This window comes from Chroicocephalus ridibundus, chromosome 2 (assembly GCF_963924245.1).
Source record: "Chroicocephalus ridibundus chromosome 2, bChrRid1.1, whole genome shotgun sequence".
Classification (NCBI taxonomy): domain Eukaryota; kingdom Metazoa; phylum Chordata; class Aves; order Charadriiformes; family Laridae; genus Chroicocephalus; species Chroicocephalus ridibundus.
Genome location: NC_086285.1, coordinates 27,405,915 through 27,419,841, shown reverse-complemented (window position 1 = coordinate 27,419,841; position 13,927 = coordinate 27,405,915). Strand labels below are relative to the sequence as shown.

Below are 13,927 nucleotides of genomic sequence, written 5' to 3'. Positions count from 1 at the left end.
TTTCACTGCATTGCGTAAGTAAAATTCACGTACCAGCCCTGACTATCAGATCAAGGGGCCCTTCAGCTTCAGAAAGATCTGAGGAGCATGCAGACTCAGAAACAATGCACTAGATTTGTGGTCTTTTATCTATATAAGTTTTGTAGGCAAATATACATCTAGTTTTTTATAGTACATTTTCCCTCTTCACTAAAATGGAAAGGAGTTCTATACAATACAAATGAAAATCCTTTTCTTGCTTGTTTTATTAAGCATAATAGAAATAATAGAAATTAATGAAAACAGTTTGGGGTTTGCTAATAGGAAAATAAATTATTGCTCTTTATATTGAAGGCAAAAGAGCATTCTTCCATGGAGGAGGATTTACTAAACTTGATTAATATGACATTGACTATGTCTTCATGCTCCCTGTGCAAGCTGATGTCAAGCAAAGAGTTAATGCCGGCGTTCTGCAGAGAATGCATGATGGACACTTCTGCAGAAAGTGTGTATGCGACACTACACTTAGTTCTGCAGCATGGATACAGATAGAAATGAAAATTATGAAGGAAGATATTCTAAAGGACTTTTAAGTACGGACTTCCAGCTGAAGGGCAGTCTTCTTCACCTTATTCTAATACAGTGGTTGTCTCTGGAACCCAACCGCAAAGTGCCGTTTCTTTTCCCCATCTGCTTAACCGCATAAGTTTCATTTAGTTGATTCCTAATCCAAACATGTTATGGCTGTATAAATTTAATGCTAATTAACAGGACTGATCTTCTCCTGCGCGTAAGTCCTTGTTGAATATGGAATCCAAGTTTGCCAAGGAAAATATACATCTCAAGGAGAGTTTCATTAGAACCGGGACCATCAATTTCTTGATGATTGCAAGAGAATTTTTCCTCTACTCTCCAATGCAACATCAGTGTTTTCCAGTAGATATGCAATTAGTCTTAGCCACAAAGCACAGACTATCAGTTTCAGTAATGGGAAGTCTGGATGCCTTACTCCGCCAAGACCTGGAGGACCAGGGGGGCCTGGAGGACCTGGTAGACCATTTTCACCATCTCTGCCTGGTGGACCTGGTGGACCCTAGAGTCAAAAAGAGGATTATAAAGTGAACATTAGAAGTGGCTAAAGAAATCTCTGAAGTGATAAATTCACTAACAACCAGGCACCTGCAGCACACCTTACAGCAGTACTATATATATGCTGTTCCAATAAACAGCTAACTAGAAAATATGCATAGCATGAATTTACCTTGCCTTGCGACACCTTGTATCAGGTATTTACTGTAGTCTCACGTTTGAGGAGACTTATAAGGGCAATACTGCATCTCTGCTACCAAAGTATAGTCTCCAAATAGGGAAGTTTCATTTTAAGCGCCCAAATTCTGGACCCGTGGACCTCAAGTGACCCATGTGGTCCCACACAGCCTGTCAGGCTCTGTTAGGGAGAGCCTAAAATTTGACCAACTGAGGATTGGCAAACGTCAGCTCTACTGGTACAAACTAACATAGATCCAGAGTAAGTCAAAGCCCAGTTTTTAATGTCTAGAGTACTTGGTGATATGTTTGCAAATTCAGTGATAATAAAACAGTGCTTCTCTACAGATTTTTGATACTGTCACTCTGCTACCACTGTCATAACTTTTTACAACAGCTTGAAATTACATGTGTTTAGCCCAGCAACATTTGCCCTTATATTCTTTCATCCTCAATGCATAAAGCTGGTCAAGTTTTGCCAGCGTGGCAACTGAGGTGTGGTATTTCACTTGGTCTGTGTTTTGGACTCAGTTCAGTGCTAGATTAAATCCATAATAAAAGTCTTACGGATTTCTAAAGGAGCAGGATTAGGCTTACTGCCTTCAGGACAAAGCACGTATCTCAGTTCATAAAACAAATTTAGTCAGTGGTAGCCTAAAGTAAATACACAGTTGACCATACATATATACTCTTCCTAATAGCTTCCATTATGTTTGTCAGCATATTAAGATCTAAAATCTTCAAGAGCTACCTTATCAGTACTATGGCATCTACATTTTCAGGAGATACAAAAACCACACACAATAACTACACACTGCCCAGATAAGAATGTAAGAATTTCAAAATTCCACTTTACAAAAAGCAGCAACAATGCAGAAGCAAATCAGAAAAGCAGGTATCAGCAATATGAATATTATAATTAAATTATTCAACTTTCCTTATTTATGGCTACTTCTCCAGTAGCCTTTAACAGTAAAATATCCACCTTGACTAATAGCAGGTAGATGAAAAATGCCTAGCTGCCAAGAAGAGCGCTTCTTCAAGCCGTCTTCGGAGGCACAGATAATGAACAATCCTCAAAGCTAGCTTTGTCTATTTGGGTTTGATGTAGAGAGCTTATCCATATACCATATTGTTCAAAGACTACATCTTTACATGTCAACTTTCCCTTCTGCATTTTCATGCACTAATTCCACTCTGGGCAGTTAGAAAAAAAGTTTTTCAAACCATCACTTGGAGGGCTAGGCTGCTGTCTGAACTCAACCACATCTGCTCAGGCACAATGACCATAATTAGGTTGGTGAGGTATTGCCGGGGCAGAATGTGGTACATAGATAACTTGGTTTCTTTTTAATGAAATTGTACATGCAAGCTTCTACAAATACATTCATTTAATCTCACATCAGTGCCTAAACTTATCTTTTTCCCGCTGGTCTCCCAACAACTGTTGTTCAAAGATCACAAACAAAAGAACGTCAATCTAATCCCTTACCCTTTCTCCCTGTGGCCCTTTGTCTCCTCTAGGGCCCTGTTGGAAGAAAATAAAACTTAATGAGTTACCGTGGAAATTTTCCAGGACAATACAGGGAAACAGACACATTACATGTAATTAGTGTACATGAAAAAGGGAAAGAAGGCTGCACATACAGGTCCGATAGCTACTTTCCAGAGACAGCATATTTTTCCACAATAAGCTACTGGAAATAGATTAGTCACTGTCATTACTACGTCAGTTAGAAGTACCACTGCACAGTCCACAGAAGTACTTGCAAAGTTGGTTTTAGTCTCTAATAAATAACTGGATCTGATTTAACAGTAGTGACTTTTAGAAATAAAACAGAATCCATTTAGCCTTTTAGACCTGTATGGATATTGCTGTACTGTTCAATTCACGTAAATCTTTCCAAAGGAACTCCAGTTGAACGAGAATGCTACTTTGATGCACTTTAGTTCTTGGTAGGCTTACTTCTGCTCTTGGGTAAAACAGCTTAAATCCAGTATTTTAATTCAGCCTGCTGTTAAGATGTTGCACCCATTGCTCCCTCCTTTTTACTTCCTACTCATCTCATTGCTACTGCTATTCTAGGGAACACTGGAAATAATTAATGTAGTCAGTTTTCCTTTCATCCAATATTCAACAAAATACTAATTTGCCTAAGAATATCTGACATCATCTCTACTTCCACATAAGAAAAATAAAAATGCTTACCTTCCGCCCTGCAGGTGCCTGGAAAAAATTAAGACGATAATTAAGAAAAAGATACAATTTCTCCCAATGTTTTAAACTAAAATAGTGGACAAACTTAGACTCATCTTACATATCTATAATTTTTCTCAGTGCAGTATAATTAAATATGCCCTATGATTTTAAATTACTATGAAGGCTAGGAGTTCATTATATAGCAAAGATACATGTAACTATTTTAGATTATTCTGTTGAAGACTGACAATTTTATACCTACTACAGGCTACAAAACTGGCATACAAAAAGTCACACCTGCGTTCCTTCATAATCCTTCGGTGCAATGAAATTTAGACTGGAAGACTGGCTATAAAGTGCAGTCAGCTCCAACCCAGACTGACAGGTATAATGTCCAAACACCACTGCTCCGTTACTTTCTCCTCATGGTCTTTACACCTATGAAGGCAGTCTCTTAAAAGGGCCGTCCCACTTGAGAAATTGGGGTGGGTACATTTCCAGGCAGTCCCTTCAGGATTTAATTGGTATCTTTCCATGGCCATCTTGGGAATTACCATTAGTAAGTAATACTGCCATGAAAAAGAAGTCTAGCCCATTAATTGAACTTGAGTGTTACATATTAGATAAAAAATTAGTTATACTGACCTCACTTACATCTGGAAAAAGAAGGGAAAGAAAAAAAGGAGATAATTAGAGTGTGGAATCAGTTATTTTACAAGTTTTACATTTCCATACTTTTAAATCAAAATGCAATTTTGCTAATTTTCTCAATGCAAGAAACATTTTCTTAATTAATTTCTTACTTATAAGGTGATTATCTTAAACTGTAAAGACTCACAGGTAGATTACTATGTAATTCAAATTCAAAACAGACTTGCTAAAGAAATTAAAACAAGTAATATGGTAAAACAGCAGGTATCTTCTATAAGCCTGCTCTAACTATGCTTAAACGTATCTCCATGGAAGAAATGCACATACGTATTTTGACATATATGTGCACGCAACAGATGAATAAACCCAGACAGGCTGTTGCAAGTGAAGATACTAAATTGTAGCAGTAATCTTAAATTTTAATATAAACGGCCCCATCTCACTTTTTATGGGGACCAGTCCTAACCAAACATACCTATTCCCACAATTTCCTGTAAAATGTCACCATGTGCAAAAGAGAACAGTTTGAAGCTATTAAACACCAAATAGTAAATACCTGCTTTCCGTATGTTATTTACTACTAAGTATGCTCTTGTTAATTGGTTGGAGATGCTAACTTTCAAAAATCCGTTTTCTGAATTTCAAGCAATTACAGATCTATTTTGGCTGAAACTTACCACAGTAAAAACGTCTTTGACCACACTTTACCACCAGCCATTTGACATTATTACTAACTAACAGCTTGTGGGGTGGTTTTCCACAAAGTGACACTTTGGCGACATTTAGCGATCACGCTAAATTCAGGTGATGCATACAGCCCGGCAAAAAGGTAACAATACTGCAGTCCGAAGCACTACAAAGCATGGAAATACCATGGCAGAACACCCATTGCCCATACTAATGCAATGTAAAATTAAAAAATAAAGTACTGTCCCCGGGTGATGGTGACACTGGCGACTACACTGCCTAATCTCGGGAATGGCAGGGCGGTGGGTACGGCGGGGTCCCCACACCAACCCCTCCGTCTCCTCAGCCTTTGCCATCGCTGCCTGTCACCGGGGGGGTGAGGGATGTCCCCGGGTGAGGCTGCCGCGGTGCGCCGGGACAGGCCTCAGCCGGGCCGCCCCGACCGAACGACCCCGCCGCGGGCCCTCGGGCCTCCTCCAGGCCGCGGCCGCCCCGCCGCCCTCCGCCTCGCTGCCCGCAGGGGCGCGGCGGGCACTTCCCCGGGGGGGCTCCGAGCGCCCGGAGCCGGCAGCGCCCGCCCTCCTCCGCTGAGGACAGGCGGCCAAACGCCGCGTCCCGCAGAGGAGCGGCGGCGAGGGGCTGAGGGGGGGCCTCACGGGATGGTGCCCAGCAGGGAGGCAGGGGGCAGGCTCCGCTTCCCCCCCGCCACGCAAGTGCGTGGGGCGCGTTTCTCTCCCGCCCGCAGCGTGCGTGTGTGAGGGGGGAGCTGCGCTTCTCCCTCAGCGACGGGGGGAGAGACTAAATCCTCTTCCCGGCGAGAGCCGCACCGCACCCTCGGGGAGCCCTGTTCTCTTTTCGCACTGGAGCTCAGTGATATTCCTCCCTCGCCGCCCTCCCCCTGCCTCTTTCCGCCTTTGCCTCTTCGGAGATCCCCCTCCAGGAGGGCGGTCTCGGTGCGCGGGGAGCGGCGAACACCGTTTCGCCCCCAGGATGGGTCGCAGGGCGCCCAGTGACGCCGCTCCGCCTCCAGGGGGCACCGCGGCGGCGGAGGAACGGGGTGGGGGGGCACCGCCGCTGCCGCACTGAGCTGCCCGCCGCCCGCCCGTCGAGGGAAGGGGCGAGCCGCCGCTCCGCCGCTCCCCCCGGTCCCGCCCCGGGCGGAAAGCGCGCCTGGAGCCTCACGGAGCGCATCCCTCCGCTCGCCTTCAAGCATCTCGCGCTTGAGTTAGGGCTTTGCATTCTCCTTTGGGTACGAGCCCGTCTTTCTCTTTTTTTTTTCTTTTTTTTTTTTTTTTTTTAAGGGGGGGATCTCCTTGGCCTTTTGCCATCCTTTCTCTGCGTAAGGAAAAATTAAAAAAAAAAAAAAAAAGCTAGATCCTGGTCCGGGACGGAGGTGGCAGTTTTACGAGATGGGTCTCCACGGGCGTGGGAAGGCGCAGCTTCCCCGCAGGCTGCCACCCGTGGGTGGGGGGGGGGGAACCGGGGCAGCCACCCCCCCTGCCTCTGCCACCGCCCGGCGCCGCGAACGAGCTGAAAGCACTTACGTTGGCCTGTCGCTAGGTATGAAGTTACTGCGAGCAGCAACACAATCCGCGTATCCACAAAGCTGAGCATGTCTAGTTGCCAGACATGCAGACTCCTTGTGGCGCAGCGTCCCCCCGGTCCGGTGGCTACCTTATTACCTACGGGGCGCAGGCATACAGTCCCGAGGAGTCACTCCAAACCTAGCACAGACCCTGCTGCCCGGGGACGCTAAATTAATCCGGCCCCCGTCCGCCGTATTTATACCGCAGGAGGGTCCCGGGGGCCGCGAGCCGCCGCCGGCGGGGCAGCCAATGGGCGCGCGGCGGCGGCGGGGCCCCGCGCGGCTCCCAGGCCGTCACGTGCCCCGTGTCTCCGGCCCGCCGCGGCAAACTTGGCACGCGGCGGCGGGGTCGGCGAGGTGGGGCGGGGGGGGGGATGGATAGAGGGAGGGAGGGATGGAGGGAGGGAGGCGGCGACGTTAAATTGGTTCCATGCTTTGAGGACGTGGACACTTTGAGGCTTTCGGAAGGAAAATCTGACTCGTCGTCTGATTTTTTTTTTCTTTTTTTCCCTTTTTTTTTTTTTTTTCCTTTCCAGACGTCCCCCGCCCCTCGCCCCGCTTTCCCGGGCTGCGCCGGGCGGCCGGCGGGCAGCGGCCAGGAGGGCTTTCAAAGCAGGAGCTGTCCAGGGCCTGCGGAGCCTCGCGCCCCGCTCGCACCGCCGCGGGGAAGCGGCGACGGGGCAGCCGGCAGCACCCTCTGCCCGAGCCCTCCCCGCCGCCCCACCGCCACCGAGGGACAGATGCGACGCTCCCCCTCACCAGAGGTCCCGCGGCGCCCGGGGGTGCGGGCAGCCTGGCACCCCACACCCTCTCCCCCCGCACTCCCCCGCGGCGAGCAGGGGGCGGCCCCATTAGCCCCGCTGGCCCAGCCGCTTCGCGTCCCGGCGGTTTGCTGGCCCCATGGAGGTCTGTGTCTCCGGCCGGGGAGCGGGCACAGAGCCGCGACTTTCTTCTCCCCGCTTCCCGGCCGCCCGGGCAGTGTGCCTGTGTGAGGGGGCACCGCGGGGTGTCCCGGCGGCCGCCCGTCACCAGCGCTCCCCGCCTCCCGCTTCGTTAAACGGAGCCCCAGGGCAGCTGGAGGAGGGTGGGCGCTCCCGGCAGCTCCCCTTCCCGCCGGCCACCCCAGCTGAGGGGAAAGCTGGCGGGCTTGCTTGCCACGTCTGCCCGCCGGCCGGCTTCGCCCTTCTCGGGGGAGGGAGGCGGGGGGGCGCCGACCGCCCCACGGCGCTCGGGGAGGCCGAGGCGGGGTGAGAGAGGCCGGTTGGGACTGGCCGCCCCTCACGGGGGGCAGCGGAGTCCCGCCATCCCTCCGCGGGCGCCTCTGCCCTGGGGCCTGGGGTCGGGGCGGGGGGGGGCGGTGTGTGGCTGCAGTCACTTGGGGTCGGCCATCGCGGCCCCCGCCGGCCTCTGAGGCTGAGGGGAGCTGACGTGGTCCCGCCGGCCGGGCCAAGCGGCGGCGGCGGCCAGCGCCCGCCTCCCGGCCCTGGGGCCTGCCCCCTCCCGGGCCCCCGCTGCTCGCCGAAGGGAGTCCCGGGCAGAGGTAACGGCGAAGGCAAAGGGGAGCCCCGCCTCAGAGCGGGCCCCCTGCTCCGGGGCGGAAGGTGCTGGCTCCCCTTGCCTCCCCCAGCGCCTGGTCGCCAAGCCGGCGAGCCGGGATACACCAGCGGCGGGGGAAGCGGGAGGGCTCCCGGCAGCGGAGCCCAGCCCTGGGCGAAGCGGGTGGTCCGTCCCGCAGCCTGGCTTTGGGGGGACGCAGGGGGTGCGTGAAGCACCTTATTTATAAGCTGCTTCCCGGGGGGACACGGACGGGAAGCATGGGAGAGATGGGACACGGGTGTCCATCTGAGGGGGGGCAGAAGTTGCGTGTCAGGGGCACGGCCAGCACCGGGCACCGGCGAAAGCAGCAGCCCTGTGCCAGGCTTCCGCGCGTGTCGGGGAGAGGCAGCCGTAGCCAGGCCGAACAGCCTGCCTGCAGCCGCCTCCACGCAGGGGACCTTCCCTCGCCATCAGGAGTGACGATGGAACGGATAAGGTGCATGGCAACGCACGGAATTAAACAGCACGTGGGATTAAACCTGCAGTTCGGATTAAAGAAAACCCCAGCATTAATAAAAGGTGGTCCAACAAAATACATCTGACCACAAAATAGGAGCCCAACAGATGATGACAGATAGATACACTGTCATAAAAGTATATGGCATAAACAGTACATAAGTATTCTTTCAGGTTATCTTTCATGCGAATGACATGAATTTAAATCAAGTAGGATTTAAAATTAATCTAGGTGGCAAAGTTAACCACATTAAAGTTTATACTGACATAAACCTAAAATAGCTCAGTAGGCTTCAAACAAGTTGAAATAATAATTGAAATTAGACCCAAAGCACTGAGGCTCAAGTCCGAGTATTTCCTGACACCTCCACTTCCAGTGAATATATATATATCTATATATATATTTGAACTTGTCACTTGAAGTCTTTTGAGTATCTAGCCAGAGCTTTTCTTCATTTTGTCAAATGAATTTTGACTCTGCTGCATTAGCAGAACATTTATTGACTGATTATAATAGTAATTAGACTCTTTTGAGACAAAATCTGTTCCAATTGCATATATATAATGTCAAACAACCACTGCCTGCCTACTTTTATGCACGTTTCCAAGAAATGATAGCTGTTTTCTGCTAATGGGGTACTCTGATGGTGCCAGAATGCTGACACACGTATCCTGACCAAAGCAAACTAAACCACCATTCCCCTCCATCCCGCCCATGAAGTTTCACACAGGAAAGACAAGCCCACACCCCAAAGAAGGAAAACCCTTCCTCAAAGACGTGGATTTTCAACTACCATGTCTACCATAAAGCAAATGGCTGAGGGAGACACATAGCCAGAAGCTCAACAACCCACAAAAGCTGCTGAGATGATATGGAACTACAGCTCCCAGGCTTCAAGAGAGATACATTCTTGGTATGCAAGAGCCATTTCAGGATTGATGCATGTGGGTATAAAAAAAGAGAAAGAGATATAGAATAATGATTCATTGGTATGTCTCTTCTCCCATGTCTACAGATCTCTTTTCAACAAACCACCATGCTGGAAAACCTGTCAGTGAAGTTCTCTAGGATCAGCGGCTTTGACATAACAGTCTCAGATGTATACCTGACCTCTGGAACCTATGGAGCCCGTGGCCATTTTTTATGCTAACACTCATCCCTAGTCTTCATATTTCGAGGAAAGATGAGGGAAGAAAAAAAGGAATCTCTTTTCCCTCTAGCATTAGCACTAATTCAAGCAACACCAAGTGATTTTAGGGTAAATGACAAAGGCCTATTAAGTTGAACTTCCTGCAAGGTATCTTGATCATACAGATCCTGTCACAGCCTCTGTTGTGAAGGCAGGCTGCGTTGCTCATCTACGCTATCTACGCATGCAAAAGTAATCTTAGAAACTTGGGGGAAAAATAAAAGGATTTCCAAAAAAAGGGAGTGCTCAGTGAATTTGGTTCTATAGTGTAAGCCTGGAAAATATTTTTTCCTTTAAATACAATTATTGCAAATTGTTGCTAGTATGCAAGTATCTTTACTAGTACAGGGAGTCCTAAATTAACAGAGGTAAGATGACAGATTTTGGAGCCATTAGCATACCAGAAGTGATTTGATCAGCTAGCTTTAACAAGGAAACATCTAAGAACTTGTTTTCCCTTTGGATCACGTCTATTTAAAGGAACTATTTCACACTGAAGCCAGTAATGCCTATGGCACAATTTAAACTGAAACTGATGATAACAAAAAATAACCTCTGGAAAATTTTCTGTTAGGGCAAGCTTTGAAACAGATGAGTTTCCAGGTGATGCCAAAACAAATTTATTTCTCGTTGTTCTGAAAAATTAATTAGAATGCAGACGTAAAATTCTGAAAACTATAACTGTTTTTAATACATACATTGGGAAGCATTTGCTCTGCCTGCTCCTTCAAAACTTATCAGCCATTGGGTCATTATCCAGCCAAACAATTGAATACTATCTGGCCAGTATCATATTACAAAAAAACCACAGACCAATGCCAGAGTTTGGAGAAAGATCTGAATCTTTTAAGGCTGTCCCAAAACCTCATATCCTACGGTGGATAACCGGGTTTGGTGTGCTCCCAGATCCTAGTTCTCCTCAGGCTGATGTGAATGGGAGAGTCACGGTACTTGTGGCTGGTGCAACTAGTTATTGAACTCTTTACATCTATTCCAACACAAAGCTTCACGCATTTGTTCAGATAATCAATGTGTGCCCAACCATATAGCACTAAAGGATGAGCAACGAAGCTGCATACGGGAAGTAGTTTCCCAGTGGGACTCCTTTGAGTAGCGGGGCTGGTTAAGTGACACGATCTGGCTTTAGTCTTTGGTAGGATACATAGATATATGAGGATCTATACCATTTAGTGCAGCACTAAGCTGAACCCTGGGTAGATTTTACTTGGTGTCTGCAGTGTAGACGTATCAGCTTGATTAGAGCCAGCTTTAATACAACTGTTTATGATTCTGCACTTCACATCTTAGCTTGGTTGTAGTTGGTATCTTGCTCTGAATAACAAGGAGACTAGTACTTTGTCTGGAGAAAATACAGAAACAGTATGGCATATCCCCCCCACTGCAATTCATTGTTTCATGTTTGCTGTTTTCTTCCCGACTGCTTAGTTAAAAAAAACTAACAAAAAAGTTATGCTATACTCTTACAGGAAAATCCTGAGGAGAGACGAGACAGTGCAAGGAACTTCCACCAGTCCCCTGCACCCTGCGTTGAAGGGCCAGGTATGCTCAGCTCCTGTGGCCAGGACACTGTTCTCGTGTAGGACTAAAGGTATACAGAGACCTGAGAGCATGGCACAGGTACACGAAGAGAATCATGACTTGGCTGGTCCATGGATCACCACTGAGGGGGAGTCTGTAGAGTGCCAGTAAATGCTATGGAAGCAGGAACATTGTTCTTTGTGCAAACAGCTCATAGCCATTGACTTCTAATACTGTTTTGATATTTTAAGACAGTTCTTTCAGAATCATTTGAAGTGGCTTTTAAGAAGTAGTCCAGCAAATTGTCATTTAATGAGAAACAAACAGGTTCTATGTGAACAGCTATGGCAGCTGCTTCCTTTAGTTTCTGCTCCCCAGTGGTTGTGTACACTTGAAATAAATCATCATTCGATATTCTCAGTAGGAGTAATGGTCATGGATTCTCAAAAAGGAACAGCTGATAGGCACAGAGCAGCGCAGAAGCCCATGGGGAGTGCTGTTGAAGGGATCAGTAGACAAATTTAATATAAAACTTTCCTCTATTATATTTAAGTAAAGACAAAAAAGAGGATGGCTTGAGGCTGCTTCACTGAAACTGAGATGTCTAGTTACCCTTCTCAGAAGTGGTAAACTTCTGCAGTGGCAGTCAGTGAGCTTTCTGCGGGATGTTTACTTATATAAACTACATACCGTTTTTCCTCTTTTTTTTTTTCTTTTTCTTTTTTGTTCCTGAAGGGTTACATATTTAGGAACTGAGGAGGTCAAAACAAAGGCTTAATCCATGTATTGATAGAAGGCTCAGTTGGTTGTTACTGGAGCCAAACTAATTTATCAAGCTTACGTAAATTCAGGACGCACAGACTACTTTTCAGATCATTATCAACACAATCTATTGCTCTATGACACTGAAATTGTCACATATATAATATAATAATATATATATTTTATATATATATATAAGAATGCAATTTTTAGTATGCTAGCTTACTTTACATCCAAAAGCTAATTTTAAAACTAATTTTTTAAGACCATTTGGACTTCACATCCATTCCATTTAATAAAGCTATAAGCCTTCACAGCTGTTATAAACAGCCCTCTGCACTGGCTCTGATTCTGCTCTCATTCAGATAATAGAATGGAAACTCACATTGACTCCAGTAACAGGCCACTATTCGCTATAGTTGTATATCTGACAAGTATTTAAGCCATATCACAGAATTTTTTACTTTTTTTTCAGCTTTAACTATCAAATAAGGTTTTTTTTCCTGTTCTATGTGCCAGCCTTAGAATTTTGACTTAAGGCATACAAGATTCTCAACAAAAATAGAAGACAAGATAAAATTAAAGCAGGTGGTCCTTTTAAAATCATCATCAGTAAATTCCAGTAAAAGCAAGTTAAAGTAATGCTGGTGAGAATACTTTCTCTATATGAACACACATATTAATGGATGTGTGTAGACAGACTCTTAAGAAGTTGGTAAGTCTGTGATGGGGCAGTGAATTCTGATATACTTCTACCACTGTTGATCAGCATATTGCTGAAATGGAGATCAAGTAACAATGTTAAAAAGGTTCCCTTGCATCTTTATGGCATAGCACTGTGAAGTGACAGCTACAGAGCCTCAGCTTCTGGGGATTTTCAGGATTTTCTTTATAAGAAAAGAAAAAATGAGAATGCAATGAACATCCCTTGTAGTGGATCCACATAGATCCATTCCTTCACATTCTCACCAGGCTTGGGAGTGATAAGGTCAAGGATTCAGAAGAAGATGAGTCAAATAAGCACTGGGAAAGCTAAGAGGCAGAGATCAGTGGAGTAATTGAAAATAAGCAAGCATGAACATGGGTTGATTTGGGTTTTGTGAAAATGTATTTGGACAGAAGGTTGTGGAGGGTATCATATAAAGCTCTAGTTATTACCTGATACAGTTGTTACAGCAATAAAAATCAGATAGGCAATATTAGAGGACACTACCAAATCATTGGTACCTTGCCTTGAAATTAAGCACTGAAAAAGTTTGCTGCCCAGTTAGAGTAAAAAAACCCCAAACCAAACCAACAAAAGAACCCACAACCAGACCTGTTTATAGCAGGTGGGAAAATACTCAATCCTTTTGTTATCTTCAGGTCCTGAGTTTCAAAGAGCGTAATAATAAATGGTAGTTTTCCATATCAAGCGATAATTTCCAGCTACAACAAAGAGTACGTAACTGGAAAGAAATCAGTCTCAATGAAGGAAGCACCTTCAACCTGATCCTTCATTATATGGACACCACTTGGTATGCACACTGACAGTCGAAAATAAGCAGCAGTGCAAGTAAAGGCTTGTTTCAGACAGTGCACATCACTGAAGTTAGCTTCTGAAGCAGCTAAATTCCCACAGGCAGTGGGTGTAGTTTTCAAATGCATTTGAATCCTACTTTGAAAAATGAGGCAGCTTGCAGATGTAAGTAAGATTCAGAAAACAACATTGCCGTGTCAGTCCAGGCTTTTCCATGACTTTAAAACTTTTCACCCCTTGTCATCCCACAGAGAAAAAACCCCTTCTGCACAGGCCTGAAATGCTTTCATCTCCTATGGCAGCTACCGACGGACGTCTGTTCTGCTTGTGTATTTAGAACCCCTCATTCTGGAGGGAGGATGCAGAAGAAATCATCTGCCCACTGATTACTTTCGGATGTCCTTCCCACAACTTTCTACTCCCCATTCACTGAAAAGACAAACAAGATCTCCTGCTGCAGACTAGGAAAAAAATCCTAGAGCATCTGAGTACAAGGA

General features: G+C 46.2%; 1 protein-coding gene across 1 annotated transcript in view; it reads right to left on the bottom strand.

Moving 5' to 3' along the window:
* COL1A2 (collagen type I alpha 2 chain) overlaps nucleotides 1-6,551 on the bottom strand; it is a 42,644-nt gene extending 36,093 nt beyond the window's left edge. The window contains exons 1-5 of the mRNA XM_063324855.1: nucleotides 6,328-6,551; nucleotides 4,091-4,101; nucleotides 3,455-3,472; nucleotides 2,738-2,773; nucleotides 989-1,072 (exon numbers count right to left, since the gene is read on the bottom strand). Coding sequence (XP_063180925.1) covers nucleotides 989-1,072; nucleotides 2,738-2,773; nucleotides 3,455-3,472; nucleotides 4,091-4,101; nucleotides 6,328-6,397 — 219 coding nt within the window. The 5' untranslated portion in view covers nucleotides 6,398-6,551. The remainder of the gene's footprint in view (nucleotides 1-988; nucleotides 1,073-2,737; nucleotides 2,774-3,454; nucleotides 3,473-4,090; nucleotides 4,102-6,327) is intronic.
* Nucleotides 6,552-13,927: the final 7,376 nt, after the last annotated feature.